Below are 24,492 nucleotides of genomic sequence, written 5' to 3'. Positions count from 1 at the left end.
CTATACTTATATCAACAGTTACTATTTTACAAAGGAAGCAAGAATATATAATGCAGTAAAGACAGCCTCTTCAAAAACTGGTATGAGGAAAACTGAACAGCTACAGTCAAAAGAATCAAAGCTAGACTACTTACTTATACCATGAACAAAAAGAAATTCAAAATGAATTAAAGATTTAAATGTAGGACCTAAAACCATAAACCTCCAGAAGAAAACACAGGCAGTATATACTCTCTGATACTGGTCTTAGAAAAAATTTTTTTAATAAAGGGGGAAAAAGAAAATAAATGTAACTTTGTTGTTGTTGCTATTTAGTTGGTAAGTCATGCCTGATTCTTAGCAACCCCATGGGCTGTAGCCTGCCAGGATCCTCACTCTATGAGATTTCCCAAGCAAGAATACTGGAGTGGGTTGCCAGTTCCTTCTCCAGGGGATATTCTCAACCCAGGGATCAAACGCATGTCTTCTGCATTGGAAGGTGGATTCTTTATCGCTGAGCCACCAGAAAAGCTCAAATTTAACTACAACAAAGTAAAAAAGATTTTGTAAAGCAAAGTAAACTATCAACAAAATGAAAAGTTTCCCTTTGAACAGATAAATATTTGCAAACTATATATCTGATAAGGGATTAGTATCTAAAGTATACCATGAACACATGTAACTCAACATAAAAAAGAACCATTTAAAAAATGGGCAGAGGATCTAAATAGACATTTTTCCAAAGAACTACAGATGTCCAACAGGCACATGAAAAGTGGTTCAACATCACTAATCAACAGGGTGTAAATCAAAACCACAATGAGATAACACCTCACATTATTCAGAACTAGCATGATAAATGTTGGCAAAGAATGGAGAAAAGGGAATTCTCATGCACTGTTGGTGGAAATTTAAATTGGTGCAGCCATCATAGAAAACAGTGTGGAGACTCCTTGACATTTTTTAAAAATAGAACTATCATATAATCCAGCAATTTCACTTCTAGGTAATTAATCCAAAGAAAACAAAAACACTAATCAGAAAACATATCTGCACTCTTATGTCCATTTCAGCATTGTTTTTACAATAGCCAACCTAAGTGTTCATCAGCGGTTGAAGATGAAGATGTGCTATATAAACACAATGGAATACTAGCCATATAAAAGAATGAAATCTTGTCATTTGTGACAACATGGATGGACTTAGTATTTTGCTAAGTGAAATAAATCAGACAGAGAAACACAAATACTGTATAATTTCACTTATAGGTGGAATCTAAAAACCAAAGCAAATTAAACAAACATAAAAAAAAAAAAACAGATATAGGAAAAAATCAGATAGTGGCCAGTGGAGAGTGGGGTAGGAGAGGAAAGAAGTAGGTGAGGGAAATTAAGAGGCATAAATTTCCAGTTGCAAAATACTGACAGGTTTGAAATGTACAAAAAGGACAGTGTAGGCAATATAGTCAATAATTATGTAATATCTTTGTATGGTAACGTAACTAAGGCTGAGCATGGTGATCATTTGAAATGTATAGAATATTGAAACACTATGCTGTGTATCTGAAACTTAATAGAGTATTGTAGGCTATTTATGCCTGAAAAACACACCAAAAAAGCAAACTTATAGAAAAAGAGATCAGATTTGTGGTTACCAGGTGCTGGGGGTAGGTGGAAGGAGGGGAGATTGAATAAAGTAGTCAAACGGTACAGACTTGCAGTTACAAGTAACTACGAGAGATATAATTTACAACATAAGGAAAAATTGTTTCCATTTCTTTAATTTTGTATCTATATGAGATGATGGATTTTCACTAAACTTACTGTTAAAATCATTTCATGATGTACTTAAATCAAATTGTGCTGTACACCTTAAACTTATACAGTGCTGTCTGTCAATCATATCTTAATAAAACTGAGGAAAAATATAACAACTACAAACACAGGGGGAAAAAAGAAAATATTCAAACTACCGTGTGAAAAATAGTACCCATGTGGCACTATTTCCTGTTCCCCAGAAGCACTCATTTCATCTCTTTTAACTTCCGTTTGGGTATTGATCTCTGTATCACTAAATATTGTGCTTATACTGCTGCTTCTTAGTTTTTCTGTTTTAACATAATCTACTGGCCTCTCACCATGGAAGATGAGAACTAGGCTCATGTTCACACCACTCTATGTTCATATCTTACCATATGCTATGAAGTTTTGTTGTCTGAATGTAAACATGAAGTTTACTATAAATATATAAACCTTACTGATAGCTGAAACACTGTAATAGTTATATTTTATCAAATTTAAGACCGCATTAACTGTAGGATGTAGTACTGTGATAAGAACCACTAAGAAAGGAAAAAAATGATGTCAATTCAACTATGACGTAATGCCTTCTCATCACTTAGATCTGCATTTCGTGGTTAGACTTACTGGGTAACCCATCTGTTTTAAATCTTTCTTTCCTGTATCCTATCTTTTTTTATCTGCTCTATTTATGGGGAAATTTCCTCAGATCTACCTTACAAGCTTTCTTTTGATATTTTCATTTCTGTCATACTTTTAGTTTCCAAGGCTTGTTGTTGTTGTTCCTGAGTGGTCTGCTATTATTAACACTCTTGTGTTTATTTCATAGAAGCAAGATCTCTTCTAATCCCTAATATCTATGAGACATTAATGATAATTTCTTATGAATTTTTCTTCGGTCTAAATCAGCTTTGTTTCTTGCAACTTTTTCTTTCTTTGGATGTTTTGTATTTGTCTTTAATATAAGCTTTTCTCAAACAGCTTGTGATCTTTGGCTGTTCTTTAATCTTTAAGAATGGGGCACTAGAATCATTACATATTAACTGCCAGTATCATTGTAGAGTTTCACTATTATCGGCCTCTTTAATGGATACCTCCTAGTGTCAGTATCCTTAAATCCTTCTCCGGATGGTATTGGTCAGATTATTCAGATAATGCTCTTCCAGTGTCCTGTTCAGAAGAGGAAGAAAACTAGAAATACAGGTTTCTCTGGCTTCCCTGGTAGTTCTACTGATAAAGAATCCACCTGCAATGAAGGAGATATCAGTTTGATTCCTGGGACAGGAGGATCCCCTGGAGAAGGGATAGGCTATCCAAAACTCCAGTATTCTTGGGCTTCCCTGGTGGCTCAGACAGTAAATAATCTGCCCAAAATGCAGGAGACCTATGTTCGATCCCTGGGTTAGGAAGATCCCCTGGAGGAGGAGATGGTAACATACTCCAGTATACTTGCCTGGAGAATCTGCATGGACAGAGGAACCTGGGTTCACAAAGAGTTGGACATGACTGAGCGACTAAGCACTGGCTATTTAAAAACAGAACCTTTCTATGAAACCTTTTGAAAGCCGAAATGACATAAAGCAAAGAAGCAGTAACCTTAGCACACCTGCTAACAAATGCACAGAGTAAATCAAGATAAAGCATAGATTCTCACAGACACAGCTCAAAGCTATGGTGGCTTGAGGAGATGCTGAGTGTAGTTCCCAGGAAGGAGCTTGGTGGTGCCACTCACACTGCTCAGGGCGCCTGCTGCCTCTTAACAGCTCCATGCAAAACAAATGCTGAATGCCATTTTTGCTCTTTGCCTTGTTTTGTACAAGCAAAAATCCTCTTCAGACTCCTTTCAGAAAAGCAAAGTGGTGTAAAGCAAACAGCTGTATGTAAACCCATAATTCTATGACTCTCACAGCCTCAACTCTACTTGGAGTTCCTCATGATCTTTGTTTTATCCTTTTTAGAAAACAAACTTCTAGTTCATATACACCTGGGATGTACGGGACAAAAATCTTTCAACCACTCTCCTCTATTTAGTGTTACACTGAACTCTCACTTCCTGAGCCTGGTAGAAGTTCTGCAATACAAATCAAGCTCTCCTCTTGGCTTTCCCCATTGCTAACTTGGTAACCAGTATTTTCAGCCTTCAGTCAGTCACTTACTTACCCATCTACTTCCCAGTTTGCAACTGCAAAACCACAAATGTTTGTTGACTTCTCTCCCATTTTCTTGTATTTATAGATTAATCTGCTGAGTTTGGAAAAACCACAGAGCCAGGGCTTGCCATGGTGCTTGTTCTTAAGGTCTGAGCTCCGCACTAGCTGGCTTGATCAACAGACACCTTTCCTGGCACCTCAAACATAAACCAGTGGTATAAATCTCCTACCTTTTACAAATGTATCTAACTGTGGAAATTTCAAGCACAAAAGAGGTTAAAATAGAGATTCTCAGCAGAGAATGCTATGCCATAATCTTAATTTCCCCTGTAAAATCTACCATGCTTTTTTTTTCCCTTCAAGCCTAAATTTATATGATTAACAGTTCTAAAAATGTTTGCTTAATTACAGTACTAGCAGTAATGTTTATTCTGCATTAACTGTACTAGGAAGTCTTATCTAGTACTGAATATTTTTGTTAATTTAATTCTTACAACCAAACTTGAAGTATTTGTTCTCATTCAATTAATAAAGAATGTGAGTTTTGGAAAGGTCAAATACCTCTTCCAAAGTTGCCTAAGTACCTGGGATTTGAACTCAAAGATGAAGGTGTTCACCATATAACACACTATCTTCCCAGACTGCATATATCCCTTTTAGCACAGACTATAAATACCAATACATATCCATAATCTGGAAATTTGGTTCATTTAAAAAATACTTATGCATCTATTTGTGAGGGAAGAGTGAATCTCCTTTATTTACAGAGAAATTGTATCACCCTGTCATAGCAGTTTCCAAAGGAATCTGTGAAAAATTGGCCAAGTCTAGATCTTTTAAATGTAAAGTCTTCCACAAATGAGTAAGCATCTGACTCACGTTAATTCTACAGCATTAATATGCTGGCCAAAGACTCAATAATGGAAAAAACAATCTGTACTTGAAATATCACTTGAGGTTTAATTAGCACAATAAAAATGAATTGGGAAGCATGAATAGCCAAGGCAGGATAAACCATTTGCCAGGCACTACTTCCTGGCTTAATAAGATTTGAAATCAGCACAAGTACAGAGCAAAGCTCAGCAATGCCTCCAAGAGCTTCCAGCACTTCAGTAATGGGATCCTGATTTAAGTTTCAGGGCTGTCTTCCTTTACACTCTGAGAAACCTCACTAGAGATAAGAGATGACTAGCTGCCTGGACATACAGACACCTCTGAGGCCAGGAAGAGCCCAGTAAAGGAGGTAACTCATCAATGTATTGGTTAAGACCCTGGACAGACAGATGTCAGTTAGAATCAAACTCACTCATTACCTGTTTATTTGTAATACTTGGTAAGCTTCTATTTCTTCATCTAGAAATAGGGATACTGATGACATCTACTTTCTAGAGCTTTTAGGATGGCTAATAAGATACTATGGAAAATATTCCAGATAATGTCTAGTACATATAAAGCCCTTAAAAAGTATTAGCTATGACTGTTATTACTGGAGAGGTGGCAAGAATACACAGAAAAACTATACAAAAAAGATCTTCACTACCCAGATAATCAGGATGGTGTGATCACTCACCTAGAGCCAGACATCCTGGAATGTGAAGTCAAGTGGGCCTTAGGAAGCATCACTATGAACAAAGCTAGTGGAGGTGATGGGATTCCAGTTGACCTATTTCAAATCCTGAAAGATGATGCTATCAAAGTGCTGCACTCAATATGCCAGCAAATTTGGAAAACAGCAGTGGTCACAGGACTGGAAAAGGTCAATTTTCATTCCAATCCCAAAGAAAGGTAATGCCAAAGAATGCTCAAACTACCACACAATTGCACTCTTCTCACACACTGGCAAAATATTACTCAAAATTCTCCAAGCCAGACTTCAACAGTATGTGAACCATGAACTTCCAGATGTTCAAGCTGGATTTAAAAAAGGCAGAGGAACAAGAGATCAAATTGCCAACATCTGTTGGATCATTGAAAAAGCAAGAGAGTTCCAGAAAAACATCTGCTTCTGCTTTATTGACTATGCCAAAGCCTTTGACAGTGTGGATCACAGCTAACTGGAAAATTCTGAAAGAGATGAGAATACCAGACCACCTGACCTGCCTCCTGAGAAATCTGTATGCAGGTCAAGAAGCAACAGTTAGAACTGGACATGGAACAAAAGAATGGTTCCAAATAAGGAAAATAATACATCAAGGCTGTATACTGTCACCCTGCTTATTTAACTTATATGCAGAGTACATCATGAGAAATGCTGGACAGGATGAAGCACAAGCTGGAATTAAGATTGCCAGGAGAAATATCAATAAACTCAGATATGCAGATGATACCACCCTTGAGTGGCTTGCCATTCCCTTTTCCAGTGGACCACATTCTATCAGAACTTTCCACCATGACCCATGGTGAAGAAAGTGAAGAACTAAGGAGTCTCTTGTTGAAAGTGAAAGAGAGAGTGAAAGAGTTGGCTTAAAACTCAGCATTCAGAAAACCCAGATCATGGTGTCTGGTCCCATCACTTCAAAGCAAATAGATGTAGAAATAATGGAACCAATGAGAGACTACATTTTGGGGCTCCAAAATCACTGCAGATGGTGATTGCAGCCATGAAATTACAAGACACTTGCTCCTTGGAAGGAAAGTTATCTAACCTAGACATCTTACTAAAAAGTAGAGACATTACTTTGCCAACAAAGGTCCATCTAGCCAAAGGTATGGTTTTTCAGTAGTCATGTATGGATGTGAGAGTTGGACTATAAAGAAAGCTGAGCACCAAAGAATCGATGCTTTTGAACTGTGATGTTGAAGAAGACTCACGAGAGTCCCTTGGACTGCAAAGAAATCCAACCAGTCCATCGTAAAGCAAATCTGTCCTGAATATTCATTGGAAAAGACTGATGTTGAAGCTGAAACTCCAATACTTTGGCCACCTGATGCAAAGAATTGATTCATTTGAAAAGGCCCTGATTCTGGGAAAGATTGAAGGCAGGAGGAGAAGGGGACGACAGAGGATGAGATGGTTGGATGGTATCACTGACTCAATGGACATGAGTTTGGGTAAACTCCAGGAGTTGATGATGGACAAGGAGGCCTGGGGTGCTGCAGTCCATGGGGTCACAAAGAGTTGGACACAACTGAGCGGCTGAACTGAACTGATTTACTGTTATTGGGCTTCCCCAAATGCTCAGTGGATAAGGAACCTGTCTGTAATGTGGAAAACATAGATGTGGATTTGATCCCTGGGTCGGGAAGATCCCTGGGAGGAGAAAATGGCAATCCACTCCAGTATTTTCCAGAAAAATCCCATGAACAGAGGAGCCTGGGCTATAGTCCAAAGAGTCACAGAATCAGACAGGACTGAGCGACTAAGCAAGCAAGCAAGATTACTGTTATTACCAACATTAATATGAATATTTAGTTTTAATTGGTACATCTGAATTTAGACATGTGCATATCTTACATTTTGTCAAATTTCTTCAAATAAAAATAAGAAAGCCATAGTATGATATCACAAAGAAATGAAATGTACTCAAACAATCATGGGAACTATAAGATCAATGGAAGTTAAATGGTTCTTTTAGAGTAGGATTTCTTAGCTTTTAATATACTAATGTGCATAGTGAACATCAGATTTACAGAATTTTCTATAGTTTTTTATTTCTTTAATCGTGGATTTTTTTTTCATACACAGAGCATCTCAAGGTCTTAGGAGCTGCACAGAAGGTAGGGTGGAAAAAGTTTGGTGGGCTAGATGATGACTCAAGCTCCTGTCAGGTTTAAGAATAAATAGTTGTACAAGCAAAAATCCAAGACCCATGTCTAAACCCTTGATACTCAAAGTATAGAGTATGGAACAAGGTGTTTGTTAGAATGTAGACTCTCAGACCCCAACTCATATCTGCTGGAAAAAGAAGCAGTTTTTTTTGGGGGGGAGCTGCATTGCATGGCAGGCAGGATTTAAGTTTCCTGACCAGGGATTAGACTCATGCCCCCTGCAACGGAAGCATGGAGTCCTCACCCCTGGACCACCAGGGAAGTCCCAAGAAGCAATTTTTTTTTTTTTTAACAGGAACTGCTGGTGATTCACATGCACGTTAAAGCAGCTTGGGAAGTACAGATCTAAAGAAAGTCAGCCTTTTCACTGGATAGCTGATGATTTGCTGCTGAGGTCTGCTGGCTGGTATGCCCTTTCCAGCCACATCCAGGTCAACAGCCATTGACACTGCTTCATATACTGGTGCACACTTATTGAAAATTGATAATATTGACTAGATCACTAATTCAAAGTACATGCATTCTCAATTCCTAATAATCGAGAAAAACTAACTTCTAAACTTTTTGAAATATCAACTCAACTTTGCAATAAATGAGATGGGTCAAGTTTGGGTTTTAATTTCAATATCCATCTGCAGCTCTGGATTATGTTCTTTTCCACCTCATTTTAGTGAGCCTGAGCTCTGTTCATTTCTTATTAGATCATCACTCCATGGGTATACAAATATTCAAGTAAATTATGATTTTTCCCTGCTTTCTGTCTTCTCTCCACTCACTTTCTATCTTCTTGGCATATCTTCCTATTTTTGTGTCCCCTAAACATATATATTTCACTGCCAGGAATGGAGCCAAAATGAGCCTGACCTATTTAGAAGTGGCTGCTTTACACCTGGTTGCAAAATGACAGAAAATTAGCAAAGTGACTTTCCAAGCTCAAATGGGAAGCTGTGCTTCTAGGCTTGTGTGAGCTGTCATGACAGTGACAGCAACCACAAAACTTCTAAAAACAAAAATCTGAACAGCTGCTGACAGCTTAGAAAAAACAGCTTTATTTGCCTTCTAAGAAGATAAAGAAAAGCAACGGTCCACTGTGTGGCTTGCTGTATTTTAGTGGATAAAAACCAGTCTCTAATAAAAGGAAGCAAAGCAGTAAACTAGACTTTGTAAATGTTTTTCAGAAAAAAAAAAAATCAATCTAGCTAAGATGCTAGGGAAATAAAGTTGTTTACCAATCTAAATTATACATGGAGTATTAATATGGCATTTCATCTTCTGTGACTGCTAACAAAGCTGAACTACTATCAGTCTGTTTTCCTGGTTTAAAACAAAAAAAGGAGTATATACACATATGCTAAAGAAATATGCATACTATAAATCATAGTGGAAACAAAAGTAAACAAAAATAAATCATTAACATCAGTTTACCTCAAGGAGACAGGCCTCTCTTCCTGGACACCTGTGACCCAACCTTTCACAACGTAAATAATATTTTGTTGATGTACCATAAGCAGGCTCTACACTAAAAGTCCAAAGGTTGGTAAAGTGGAAAATTGAAATTGCCATTATAAATCATGAAAAAATCAAAGGCAAACCTAATTTCAATCCATGGGACTATTAAGGGTATCTTGTATAATAACTGCACAGACATTCAACCCTGAACTGGAATTATCAGCTTTTATTCACTATGGTTATTTAACATATATGCAGAGTACATCATGCGAAATACCAGGCTAGATGAAGCACAAGCTGGAATCAAGATTGCCAGAAGAAATATCAATAGCCTCAGATATGCAAATGACACCATCCTTATGGCATAAAGTGAAGAGGAACTAAAAAGCCTATTGATGAAGGTGAAAGAGGAGAGAGAAAAAGCTGGCTGAAAACTCAACATGCAAAAAACGAAGATCATGGCATCCAGTCCATCACTTCACGGCAAATAGGTGGGAAAAAATGAAAACAGTGACAGACTTTACTTTCTTGGGCTCCAAAATCACTGCAGACGGTGACTGCGGCCTTGAAATTACAAGATGCTTGCTCCTTGGAAGAAAAGTTATGACCAACCTAGACAGCATATTAAAAAGCAGAGATATTACATTGCTGACAAAGGTCTATATAGTCAAAGCTATGGTTTTTCCAGTAGTCATGTATGAATGTGAAAGATGAACCATAAAGAAGGCTGAGCACCAAAGAACTGATGCTCTTGAACTGTAATGTTGAAGAAGACTCTTGAGAGTCCCTTGGACTGCAAGGAGATCAAACCAGTCAATCCTAAAGGAAACCAGTCCTGAATATTCATTGGAAGGACTGATGCTGAAGCTGGAGCTCCAATACTTTGGTCACCTGATGCAAAGAGCTGACTCATTAGAAAAGACACTGATGCTGGGAAAGATTGAAGACAGGAGAAGGGGACGACAGAGGATGAGATGGTTGGATGGTATCACTGACTCAATGGACATGAGTTTAAACAAGCTCCAGGAGTTGGTGATGGACAGGGAAGCCTGGTATACTGCAGTCCATGTGGTCACAAAGTGTCAGACATGACTGAGCGAGTGAGCAACAATTCACTGTGGAGCCAGCATGTTCTATGGTAACTAGTTACCAGTAAAATAGATTGAGGGATTTGACCCCAAAGAACACTGCCTTTTAAATACATTTGTTGCCTGCTCAGAACCAAGCATTTCATCCACTATTAACACCTCCTAAAGACACTCATTTCCAGAGATTTAAATCATAATTACAGTACAAAAAAATTAAAGTATAAAGTACTCTATTTTGTAGTAATTACATCCAGCCATGGGAAAAGACCAAAAGGTCTGGACTGCAAAACTAATCACTAAAGATCAACCAAATGCACAGGAACTAAGTACAAGAATTTAGAATATATAGTGTTATAAATACTGTCATTGAAAACACTAAAAGAGGTAGCAGGAACACTTCTATGTGGAGTAATAAATCAGCACAGTCTGAAAAAAGAACCATTCTTCACTAGCACTTGTGTGATTCAGTTTCTGTCTTCAGAACTACTGCTCATAGTACCCCCCTTTTTCTGATTAATGTGGAAATTTTACATGAATATGTTTTGTTGCCTTGTAATTAATAGTTTTCCTAAGGTTAAAAGGGACTTGGTGGAGAAACAGACCACAACATGTTTCACAGCATGAATAAATTTACAGTAATTCACGGCAGGAGGGGCTGTTAGAAAAATATTGTGAGACATTTCAACTGTGCTGTGAATGGGAATGGGAACTGTGCAGTTCAGCTTCCCAGCCTTTTCTACTGAGCTCACTCAATCACTAAGGGCAGAGGAGAAAGAAGAAAGGATATTCTTTTAAAATGCAAAAATGACAAACATTTCAACGGGAACTACAAAGTGCTAAAATATGGAATAATTTGGCTGGAAAAATATAAATGTTTAACTCATCTCTACTTCACTGACATATCTGGAACATTATATAAAATATCTAGTCCAATCTGATCATTAATATAATGTGGTTCATGCATTTATTAATTGAACAATTCAGCAAACATTAATCAAGTGACTGTTATGTTCAAGGGATACATCAGGCACCATGGAGGATGTGTTTTTGCTTATTAAATGGAGCGAGTTTGGGGACTTACCTGGTGGTCCAGTGGTTGAGAGTGTGCCTGCCAAGGCAGGGACACAGGTCCAATCCCTGGTCCCGGAACTAAGGTCCCACATGCTGCAGGGCAACTAAGCCCATTCACTGCTAAGCCAGGGTTCTAGGGCCCGTGAACCACAACTAATGAAGTCCGTGCACCTAGAGCTTGTGCATTGCAACAAGAGGAGCTACTGCATTGAGAAGCCCATGGACTGCAACGCAGAGTAGCCCTCGCTGGCAACAACTACAGAAAAAGCCCTCACGCAGCAACAAGGACCCAGCACAACCAAAAATAAATTAATAAATAATTTTTAAAATGTAGAGAATCTGTTCATCATATAATGCTTACACAGTTCAGTTCAGTTCAGTCACTCAGTCGTGTCTGACTCTTTGCAACCCTATGAACTGCAGCAAGCAAGGCCTCCCTGTCCATCACCAACTCCCTGAGCTTGCCCAAACTCACGTGCATTGAGTCGGTGATGCCATTCAACCATCTCATCCTCTGTTGTCCCCTTCTCCTCCTGCCCTCAATCTTTCCCAGAATCAGGGTCTTTTCCAATGAATCAGCTCTTCGCGTCAGGTGGTCAAAGTATTGGAGTTTCAGCTTCAGCATGTCTTTCCAATGAACACCCAGGACTGGTCTCCTTTAGGATGGACTAGTTGGATCTCCTTGCAGTCCAAGGGACTCTCAAGAGTCTTCTCCAACACCACAGTTCAAAAGCATCAATTCTTCAGTGCTCAGCTTTCTTTATAGTCCAACTCTCACATCCATACATGACTACTGGAAAAACCATAGCCTTGACTAGATGGACCTTTGTTGACAAAGTAATATCTCTGTTTTTTAATATGCTGTCTAAGTTGGTCATAACTTTCCTTCCAAGGAGCAAGCATCTTTTAATTTCATGGCTGCAGTCACCATCTGCAGTGATTTGGAGCCCCAAAAAATAAAGTCAGCCACTGTTTCCACTGTTTCCCCATCTATTTCCCATGAAGTGATGGGACCGGCTGCCATGATCTTAGTTTTCTGAATGTTGAGCTTTAAGCCAACTTTTTCACTCTCCTCAATGCTTACACAAAGCAATACTAAAAGGCGAAGTTTTTAAAGAAAACCCACCTTACAAAAAAATTAAATCCCAATAGCTCTTTTTTATTGAAATTAAAGTATTACCAGTTGCAAACCAAATGCAATGGCCATAGTTACTGGCAAATTGTTGGGTTTACAATGATGAAATACATAAGCCCATACTTCTGTGAGTTACTCTTAGAGTTAGCTAACAAGATTCATAGAAAAAAAAAAATGGCAATAAGATAAACTCCGTCAATCCGTGACTTAAACACAATCAATATATAGATATGTTTTAAAAGTTTGCTGAGGGTGAGACCTAAAAGAAAAGCCAACTGACCATTAATCCATGTTTTAAATAAGACTTGAAGACTTGAGGATATTATCCAACTTATCCAACATGGAATTTCAGAGACAGAATTTCAATCCAACAATCTAGAATAATTTGATGCTCAATCTAACTTCTCCTAAAGAACCAAAGTTGGGAAACTGTTGTGAGGAAAATTAATACGTGACAAAGCCCCAGACTTCAGTCTCTCCCTCTCATCTCAAATCTCTAGAAATTACATCGATTTTTTTTAAAAAAAATACACAATCATATTGGAAAATAAGAAGCCATTGTATTGCTGTATAAGAACTATGAGAAACTGCTGAACAAAAGAAAGTAGGAAAATGAAATTAAAGAAAAACAGCACAGTTCCAAATAAACACGAGTATGTACTGCAACAAAACAGGGAGGCTGCTGTGCTGACCTGAGATTGCAGGTGGACTGTAAGCACAACAGGGCCTCCCCTCCACCAAGTCACGGGGTTATTGGTTAGGAAAACAAGTAGGAGTGACAAGAGGAATAAGCTTTCCTTATCCCACCCTGGCCCTCCCACCTCAGGCACACCATCCAACAATTGCTGCAGCTGCCCCCAGGTAGCAGCAATTAGTACGGGAAGTTTACAAGAGAAAATCAGTCATGCTAGGTACTGAGGATACCCTAGAGATAAGATGAAACACTATATGGAAAAGGGTGTTTCAATCATTAAAAAAAAGAAAAAAAAGCATCACTAGAGACTTCAGAAATTAAAAATTGATTGGCAGAAGGAAAAATTCAGTAGCTGGAGAAATAGCTGAAGGGAAAAGTAGTGAGTAAACAGGCCCCCATTATGCACCACAAAAGAACCGGCAGATGGAAAGTATTATAGAAAGAGTGAGAGGTATGGAGAGAGGAGCCAGAGTGTAAATAACCATCTAAATAAATTAGAAAATTCTTCCAGGACTGAAGATGTGAATACTCACACTGAAAAAGTACACTGAATGTCAAACAAAATAAAATTTTAAACGCACACACACATGCCTAGTTACACTGTAGTAGCATTTAAGAATAACATGGATAAGGAGAAAATCCTAGAAGATTGTAGAGAAAAAAGAAAAGCATGGGCTACCTATCAAGAAAGAAGGATCAGGCTGGGCTTGGGCTTCTCATCAGCAATACTGAACACAGGGAACACATGGTGATATCTGCAAAAATCTGAGGAAGTTATCTTGAGTCTAGAATTTTACACTCGGTCAATTCCAATGAGAAGAAAAAATACAGGCTGATTTTCCACTGGGCAAGAACATGAAGATTTTTTTTTTAATTTATCTGAAAGAAATATTAGAAGATACACTCCAGCAAAAAGAAAAACCACTCCAAGAGGAAGTAGTGGAACAAATTCCAGGACATAACAAAGAAATAGTAAATCCTCAAAAACTCAAGTAACAATCTAAAAATAAAATCTCACGCAATAACAATCTGAGAGAAGGGAGGTGAAAGTACAGGGAAGTAAAAGTATCTTTTCTCATCTTGTTGGGTATTCTTTCTGGATACTTACAGAAAATATGTTTAAGTATGTGATAAATATTTTGATAATTTTAAAGTAAGTGATAAATATTTTGGCCTTATATAATTTATACAGAAACAATTTATAACTTTCAAACAATTAAGAAAAATAAAACAATGACCAGTATCAGTGGAAGAAAAAGGAAGGAAAGGGAATAATCTTATAGAAAAATAGGTAAGATATAAGTAGGCAATTCAATGAAGAATAATTGCAATGTCCAAACAACAGAAGATGCTCAATAGCAATCAATAGCAAGTAATGACATACCATTTTTTTTAGAGATACAAAAAATAAGAAGCTTGCTATAAGGTACACTTTGCTAGGGTGGCTATAAATTGGTACAATCACTTTTCAATGTACAAACCATATTAACCAAAAATTCTGTTTCCTACTATGTACTCTAGAAAAGCCTTTGCATCTGTATGTACGTAGAAAGATTATGTATAAGGATACTTGTTGAAATACTTTTGTAATAAAATGGGAAATACCCATCAATATGGAAAATTTAACATAATCAAGATATATTCTACCATGAATAGCACACAAGGATTAAAAAGATATGATAGATCTATGGTTACTGATCTGAATGATCACAAACAAGCAAAAGACAAGTTTAATATGTAAATGTAGGAAATCATTTTTGCAAAAATTTGTATTAATAGTATTTGTGCAATTATAAGAAAAAAATCTTTGGAAAGAAAGTAAAAATCAGCGGAGAAAGAACATAACAGCTTAAGAACACATACAAAAAAGTCTATCAGTTCATCTTTCCTAATGTTGCTTTATGAAAAGCATTGTTGACATTGAAATTAATTTTGAATATTACCATAAAAGTAATCATTCAGTCTTAATCAATCAACCAAACACACACCCTCTGGCAGTGGATTCAAGGCCTCACTCTTGTACAGAGTTCATTGACTAATTTGTAGGAAACAAATTCAAAAATATTAAAAATTGACAAATTGGTCAGGAAACGTTAGAACCAGTTCACTGCTATCCCTCCCCTACCCCAATCACAATGGTCTATCAACAACACATTAGGTGGGTGTATTACAGGAATGTTCTCAAGACAAGATGGTCAAAAGTTAAAATTAAAAAAAAAATAGAATTGGTTTCAGGCAAGGGCAAAGCAGACGTCTACTAAGAGCCTTTTGTGAAATCAGAACAGGAGTCAGATGCTTTCCCTTTTGCCCTCTCAGTGGTTACTGAAACAGTGTGGCCACAATAGTCATGGGGACTTGGGAGCTAGCCAAGTGGCCAGGTGACTCAACATTCAATTTCTTGTCCCTCTAGGCGATTCCTCTCAGTGGTACAAATTTATACCAGAATAGAGAACAGTTATCAGGAAAAGAGAGATATTAAAAGCTTTTTTTTAAAGTACTGGCTAATAAAGAAAGTTGAGAGAAGTTGACAAGGGACAAAGCTTTATTCCCCATTGTGAAATCAAAGGGCCCTCGTTACAACAAAAATCTGGGGAAAGGTAACTGCTGTCTTCTAAGACTTCTCGGGGGAAGAAACAAATGGTTATCATTCCTTTATTACATTTTCATTAAAAATGAGCAGCAGTTATATTTTCCTTAAATAAAAATTGACTCCAAACAATAGACTTCTCTGAAAATGAAGACTTGAAAGTTTATGGTTAATACACAGATTCCCCTCGGACGAGAACCAGGTGCTACATGACAGTTTGCTGTGTCACCAGCCACTGGGCCAGAAGATCACATCTAATTGTAAACTGATTAACTGGTTGACTGATTAAAATTTCAACAGAGGAATAATATGCATAATAATATGCATACCTGCAGAGGTATGTTCCAAGAGCCCTCAGCAGTAAAATCCTAACCAGAACTCTTGGATTTTCCTTTCTTGTAAACACACTGGCACTCACAGAGCTATAATTTTATGATATGGTGCCCTTTTAAATTCTGGAAGTACAAATGCTGGGGAGAGAAATGGGGGACAAGACTAAAGGAGACTCGTAAACCCAGACATGGGAGATAGCATGTTTAAGGGCACATTTGTGGCACCCCACTGAGAGACACCGACATCTGGCAGCAAGACAAGTTTAAGGGAATGTTCTGTATTGAATCATATGTTCTCATGCTGCCAGGACACATTATCCCCTGGGATCCTTCCTCTACATCAGCAGTACCCAACACTTTCGGTACCGGGGATCACTCTTACGGAAGACAATTTTTCCACAGAGTGAGGTTGTGGGGAGGCGGGTTCTGGCAGTAATGCCAGAGTGATGGGGAGCAACGGGGAGCAGCAGATGGAGAAGTGACCACTCGCCCACTGCACACCTCCTGCTGTGCAGTCTGGTTTCTAATTGTGCGGTCCACAGTCCCAAGTGTCAGGGACCCCTGCTCTACATAGCCTGGGTGCCAACCAAATATATATGGCTAGTGAAGTACCACACTCTCAGCAGATACTTTTTGGATGGATGGATGGATGGATGGACAGAAAAATGAACAAAGAAACAAAGGAATAACAGTGTACACTTTTTCTGCATGCTTAAAATCATCCACTGAGCATTAATATTCTACTTGCAAAGAATGCTCAGCAAAGTTGCTCTCAGCTACGGCAAAAGTAGCCCAACCCAGTAGAGACATCCACAGCACATATACAAAATCTGGGTAATGGTAACCTTCACAGCCTCTCTATCACACAAGGGCAATTAGATAATTAATAGCAAATAGAACTCATTGATTTAAAGGTATATTACCACAATGGGGTATCTGCAGGTTTGCCAGTGAAATATTCTTGCTGTTTTCATCCAGACAGTACAAATCCTGAGTTTCTGGACTAGGTTTAGTCTCCTGAAGAGTCTTGATCCACATAATGTCACAGGAGCACATAAATGGGTTGCCCACCAGAATCCTACATGAAACAAAAATGAAATCCAATCAGCCTTCTCTTTCTCAGTTTTAGCTATAGAAGTGTTTAACAAAGCACTAATAATATTATGAATTCCTTCCAGCTGGCAATTTGTGGAAGACACACCCATCTTTATAGTATAACTACTTATTATTCACTCATTAATTGAATACTGATCTTCTGCTATGTGTAAACACCCCCATAGAGGCTAAAGGATGCAAAGTGATGTAAGACCTTTCAGACCCATAGGGAAACAAGATAGGAACAGAAATAACCATAATGTAGTATGGAAAACAATGTCTCATAAGATGGAGAAAAATAAGATGCCATGACAAATTTATCAGAGTTATTACACTGTTATGAAGATCTTAAGGGAAAAAGCCAATGTTGACTTTTCAGGAACATCAACATACTGATTTCTAAGCAGGCTAGAGATTCAAGTGTTACCACTTAATAAGTTCAAACTTCAGTGGAGGACAGAGAAGTTTCATCTGAATTAAAAATGAGATTATGAATGCAAGACAAAAGTGTGAGTGCCAGGAGGGTATACTCCCAGCTTTCCAAATGACACGATCACAGTCCAGTTTGACTGGTGCAAGAAAGTCAAATTGAAGTGAATGTGACTGATGGAACTTGGAAGGAAGCTCTCAGACATCTCTCTCTCTCTCTCTCTCTCTCTCTCTCTCTCATACACACACAGACAGAAAAACACACAGACACACACTCACGCACGTGCGCACATCCCAAGCTCAGGCTTTCTGAGAGCAAGGGCAACTGAGCTACAGGCTGAGCTACTTAGCCCCTTGTCAGAGGGTGTTCACAGAGAAAGCCACCATTCAGCCATGCTGCCTTGGACTCCTGTGGCCTGTGATTGGTAAAGGAGGAAGTAGTCAAGAGGAAAATAAAAACCACAAGAAAAAAACCTTTAAATGCTTTTTCATAATACTCAGTGGCCTATTTAAGATGACTTCCATTTATGGAAATGAGCCTTTAAATGAGGCCATTTAAAATCATTATGTAGGCTCTGCCTGGCATTAACCACAATACTTGAGATTTCCTTGAGGACAGGACCTGGGCTTTGCAACATCATTTACTCCTGTGGTTTTCTGGTTGGATTCTAAGAATCTCAGGGAATCCCTGGAGACTTTTCCAGGAGTTTCTTTGGGGAAAATGTGGTCAAGGCATACTCATTTAATTTGTGTTGGCTTGACAGCCTCCAAATATCCCTCTAACACCAAAATAAGAGTTGACACTACTAGGTATGGAATATGCAGTTGAAATCCACAATGTTTAAACCCCAACTAAGTTGTTTCCTGGTGTTCTGAATCCATGAAAAACTAAGAAGGAATAAAGAAGCAAAGAGATCTTCAATTATAAACACACCAGAGTTCATCCGACCACACAGCACCTCTCACACACTGAGCAGACTTCTTTGCAGTGATGGTTAGAGCAGGTTAGACTTAATCTGTTTAGGCTTCTACCTCTTCCACTGGATAGCAGAGTCCTGGAATGCACAAACCTTTCTCCTTATATCCCCATGGCCTAATGTCATGTTAAATCTGATTTGTAACAGGCACACAGTTAACATTTGTTGAGTGACTTGATCAAATGCTACAGGGAGATTATTGAGACATGTGAAAATGAAACCAGAATCCAATTTTTAACCCATCACGAAAAGTCTGTGTAGCAATGCTCAAAATTTTTATCCTGAGTAGCTTACTCTACTTCACATATCTTCCTTAAGTTTTGTATGCCCAGCCCTAAGTTAGAAACCTAACTCAAATGGCTCAGATAGTAAAGAATCCACCTGCAATGCAGGAGTCCCAAGATAAATCCCTCAGTTGGGAAGATCCCCTGGAAAAGGGAACGGCAACCCACTGAAGTATTCTTGCCTGGAGAATTCCAGAGACAGAGGAGCCTGGTGAGCTATAGTCCATGGGGTCGTAAAGAGCTGGACACAACTGAGCACGCATGCACAGGCTTCATTGCTAAAACTGGCCAACAGAAGCCTCAGTTAATCCTAAACTAAACTCTTGGTGGGTTAGAAAACCAGTGTTGCCACTTTCTGGATTATGTTTATTCCAAAAGAGTTGCCACCATGTAACTCTCATTATTACCTAACTCATTAACTTGGTATTGCTCTACTAGTGGCATCTTCTAATCTGCACAATTTCTTTGTGAATAGAGGTGGACCCTACATCCCAGTCCACATATAGGTTAAGAAAAAGTTATTGCCTAGTATTCAAAGACCTGGTCCACCTTTGCTCATTTCTGACACACATATCCTGTGCCTTAGGGTTCTTTGGGTAGGAATGTCAACAGTTTATATTTGCTTCACAGTGACAGCACAACAATTAAGAGGACTTCCCTGGTGGTCCAGTGGCTAAGACTCTGAGCTCCCAATGCCCTGGTTCAACCCCTCATCAGGCAACTACATCTCACATGCCCAAACTAAAAGATCCCAACTAAAAGAACTGGAAAAGCCAAATAAATAAATGAATAAGAATTCAGCACACTGGGAAATGCTGGCTATCAAAGATCAATAAATTTCGATGTTTTTCCTATCATTTTACAACAAAAGGGATTTAGGCATGAGGATAAATCCTGAATGCAGTGACCGACCCTATAGGAAATCTCACAAAGATAGATGGGTAGGGAGATGGTTGTCTCTACTCCAGTGTTCATTAAGGGCCAGTGGGCACTGTCATTTGGAGCATAAGCCAACAGTGCCTGCTGGTTTTGCCCACTGGTATTAATATTTCCTCCTTGAATGCATTTGCTCTCCATTAGGGACTGAACAGAACAAAAACCAAACCAATGTTATGAGATGTGTAGCCATATTTTTCACACAAAACCCTTGTCTTTACCTCTCCTTTAGAAAACAAGTCCTTTATGTAAAAACAACATTTAAACTCATCAAAAATGATACATTACTATTGAGATTTCTATTTTTTTTTACTGCTGAATCATACTCTAGGGAAGGAATAAAAAAAAAAACAGCCCACAATTAGGAAATCATTTTTCAACTCATTTTCAAATTTTGATATAAAAATAGATCTGCAGCATCGCTTATTTTTAAAAATACTTAATTACACTTCCCTTTGAAATTATTTTCTGCAAATGCCATACAAAATTATTACTTACAGCTCAGACAAGTCAAGGTGACGAAAATGTTTCCTAGACAAAATCGTCAGTTTATTTCGGGTAAAATTGCTGTAAGGAATCAAAAACATTAAATGTGAATTACAAGCGTACATTTCTGGAATAAAGTATTTAGAATTTTTTTCAAAACATAATTTTATTTGATCATGGTTCCTGCCTTACTTAGATCCAATAATCTCTTTCTTTCACCTTGAGTGATAGCTTAGTTTTTCCTGCCTCTGCTATAATTCTTGCTTGAATGTGGGGTTGGGGTAGGGGGTTTATAATTTTCATAATGTCTATTTTAAATCTCTTTTTTACCCAAAAGTTTCTTTCCCATATTCTGAACCAACTTATATACCTTCTAGAGATATTTGACCTTCTGAACAATTAATAGGATTAAACTAAATTAAATTTAAAGCAAAACTCACTAGATGAAAAGGTACTTCAAAAATAAAGAGCATCATGAATATTTTGAAATATTAACATGACACACAAAATTTTTAATATTAACTGAATTTAATACATCCTAATCAAAGAATATGTCAAGGCTGCATATTGTCGCCCTGCTTATTTAACTTATATGCAAAGTACATCATGAGAAACGCTGGGCTGGAGGAAGCACAAGCTGGAATCAAGATTGCTGGGAGAAACATCAATAACCTCAAATATGCAGATGACACTACCTTTATGTCAGAAAGTGAAGAGGAACTAAAAAGCCTCTTGATGAAAGTAAAAGAGGAGAGTGAAAAAGTTGGCTTAAAGCTCAACATTCAGAAAACAAAGATCATGGCATCTGGTCCCATCACTTCACGGGAAATAGATGGGGAAACAGTGGAAACAGTGTCAGACTTTATTTTTCGGGGCTCCAAAATCACTGCAGATGGTGACTGCAGCCATGAAATTAAAAGACTCTTACTCCTTGGAAGAAAATATCATGAGCAACCTAGATAGCATATTGAAAAGCAGAGACATTACTTTGCCGACTAAGGTCTGTCTAGTCAAGGCTATGGTTTTTCCAGTAGTCATGTATGGATGTGAGAGTTGGACTGTGAAGAAAGCTGAGCACCAAAGAATTGATGCTTTTGAACTGTGGTGTTGGAGAAGACTCTTGAGAGTCCCTTAGACTGCAAGGAGATCCAACCAGTCCATTCTAAAGGAGATCAGTCCTGGGTGTTCTTTAGCAGGAATGATGCTAAAGCTGAAACTCCAGTACTTTGGCCACCTCATGCGAAGAGTTGACTCATTGGAAAAGACTCTGATGCTGGGAGGGATTGTGGGCAGGAGGAGAAGGGGACGACAGAGGATGAGATGGCTGAATAGCATTACTGACTCGATGAACATGAGTCTGAGTGAACTCCGAGAGTTAGTGATGGACTGGGAGGCCTGGGGTGCTGCGATTCATGGGGTCGCAAAGAGTCAGACACGACTGAGCGATTGAACTGAACTGAACTGAACTGAATCGAAAAGATAATCTTATTGATTAACTCTATGTGCTTGCTTCTAAATGCCTTCCAAATAACCAAACAATTTCATGAGAACGATAAAAACAAAATACCAGATAAACAAAGAATATCTCAGATTTTGTCCAGAACAAATAGTCTAGCAACATATCATTTGAAGATTTGGACCATCCAGACAATGAAAATATGACCTATTTGTGACTAAAAATACTAACAAATATACTGACATGTTTCAAATATATATTAATAGTTGCATTTAATGAAAGAGGAGCTTTAGTTTCCAGTGTTCAGTGCCATGAGACCTTGAGCTGGGTAATTCAAAGTGTTAATACTGGCAGTTGACTCCTGTGAATTTGTTTATTGGTCGAATTTATTTTAAAAGAGTGCAATGCTTGGGCCTCTAGACATGTGTTTAAATAAGTAACATGGATGTAAAACAAATATTAGCTTTTACAAAACAGCTGAGCCTTCAACAATTTGCAATGAGCCTTTCAGTGTATGATTCCAGTTTAGCAAAGTGAGCACTGGGCTGAGAGTCAGGTAAATATGCGAGAGCTAAGGGGAGCGCAATCTCAGCTGTACTGAGGCTAGTGTGTTGTGTCCATCCCACAGAATCACGGGTCAGGGTCTCCTGGTATGTCTGGCCAGTTTCCTCCAGAGAGAAGTTAAGGACCTGGAGGAGCTAATATATGAACTAACACTAGTCAGTGGATGGATAAAGAAAATGCTACTTTGGCAGCTCATAATTCAAGAAGGCACATGGCCACTTCCAGCTTAATTCTGTATTGAGATTTCCTCTCATTCAAACTTCACTCACACCAAGATGCCCTCTTTCTTCTATGCTGGCATCTTTTCTCTTCACACTGAGTGTAAAGTGCTCACCCACATGAAAAAATAATCCAGAGGAAAGTTGTAAAATGTGCCCACATAAATCTTTTCTTTTGGAACGTGAATTACAAATGGGTTTCACTACAGTATAATACATTGACAAGTTACTCTGTGTGTCTTCTCCACAGCCTGTGAGGCACACATGTTTTCATCTTCATCACAAATCCCCATTCTTCTGAAGGAAAAAAAAAAAAAAAACAAAAACACCCTTATTTTCCTCCCAAGAAGAATGAGGAATGAGGACGCAAAGAAAGAGGACATACTCACTGTCACAGTTCCAGGTCAGCTAGCAAGCCAGCACAGGGGCAGCTGCCCTGTCGAGCTGCTAGCAGCACAGCCCAGAGCCAGGAACAAGATGAGTTTTATGAACCATACTTATTACTGGGGCCAAAAGCCAAAAGGGAGGAGGAGGGGAGGAAAAAAAAAATCAACAATCTTCTTACTGTTTGATTATAGAACTTTTGCAAAGGAGCTAATTAGCACCTCTGCAAAGCCCCTGGAAAACACAAATACTGGTTTTTCTCACAGTTTTCTGAGTTCTCGGGGACTGCTGGAATTAAAGGCACCTAGAAATAAACTCAGGGATCCGTCCTAGGGGGCTCTAGACAGTCAGCGTGGGGTACTAATAAGCACAGTGTAGGAGAGGAATGATAAAAGGAACAGACAGGATCCAACTGAATGTCCCTAAAGCCCAAAGTGAAACAGATGCTCTTGTGAATACTTTTATTTTGTTGGGAAAATTCAGAGAGATAATCAGTATATCCCAGGGGTAGAGAGAAAGAGTCTTTCATACATAGATCTTTATCAGCTCCCTTACAGTCATGGTGCTGAGAATCAACTAAGGATGCTGCTCAGGAAATCAAGGAAAACACACCAGCATCGCGAGTTCTCAGCCATAGGAAGAGGTTGAGACCCAGGTCTCGAAAGGCAGACACCTGAATGAATCCCTTCCTCTCCGCCACTTCCTAAAGCCAACTGCTGAAATGAATTTCTGTTTTGACCATTAGAAGCCTCTCTTGTCATGTGACTATCTGAAGCTTACTGACACTCTGACTTCTGTCTGAATATCAGCCTGACTTCGTGTTGTCTTACCATTCGACAATCACCATAAATATCAGTAATGTTTGTAGTTTGATCAATAATTCAGTTCAGTTCAGTCACTCAGTCGTGTCCGACTCTTGTGATCCCATGAATCGCAGCATGCCAGGCCTCCCTGTCCATCACCAACTCCCGGAGTTCACTCAGACTCACGTCCATCGAGTCGGTGATGCCATCCAGCCATCTCATCCTCTGTCGTCCCCTTCTCCTCCTGCCCACAATCCCTCCCAGCATCAGAGTCTTTTCCAATGAGTCAACTCTTCGCATGAGGTGGCCAAAGTACTGGAGTTTCAGCTTTAGCATCATTCCTTCCAAAGGAATCCCAGGGTTGATCTCCTTTAGAATGGACTGGTTGGATCTCCTTGCAGTCCAAGGGACTCTCAAGAGTCTTCTCCAACACCACAGTTCAAAAGCATCAATTCTTTGGTGCTCAGCTTTCTTCACAGTCCAACTCTCACATCCATACATGACCACTGGAAAAACCATAGCCTTGACTAGACAGACCTTAGTCGGCAAAGTAATGTCTCTGCTTTTCAATATGCTATCTAGGTTGCTCATAACTTTCCTTCCAAGGAGTAAGAGTCTTTTAATTTCATGGCTGCAGTCACCATCTGCAGTGATTTTGGAGCCCAAAAAAATAAAGTCTGACACTGTTTCTACTGTTTCCCCATCTATTTCCCGTGAAGTGATGGGACCGGGTGCCATGATCTTCATTTTCTGAATGTTGAGCTTTAAGCCAACTTTTTCACTCTCCTCTTTTACTTTCATCAAGAGG

At 38.7% G+C, this 24,492-nt stretch overlaps 1 protein-coding gene across 1 annotated transcript in view; it reads right to left on the bottom strand.

Annotated features, from left to right (window-relative positions):
• NTRK2 (neurotrophic receptor tyrosine kinase 2) overlaps positions 1-24,492 on the bottom strand; it is a 393,599-nt gene that overhangs the window by 330,941 nt on the left and 38,166 nt on the right. Inside the window, exons 4-5 of the mRNA XM_052644926.1 lie at positions 20,272-20,340; positions 16,976-17,130 (exon numbers count right to left, since the gene is read on the bottom strand). Coding sequence (XP_052500886.1) covers positions 16,976-17,130; positions 20,272-20,340 — 224 coding nt within the window. The remainder of the gene's footprint in view (positions 1-16,975; positions 17,131-20,271; positions 20,341-24,492) is intronic.

The sequence above is a fragment of the Budorcas taxicolor genome, chromosome 8 (assembly GCF_023091745.1).
Source record: "Budorcas taxicolor isolate Tak-1 chromosome 8, Takin1.1, whole genome shotgun sequence".
NCBI classification, from domain to species: Eukaryota; Metazoa; Chordata; class Mammalia; order Artiodactyla; family Bovidae; genus Budorcas; species Budorcas taxicolor.
Note: the sequence above shows the minus strand (reverse complement) of the source record. Positions and strands in the feature narration are given on the sequence as shown.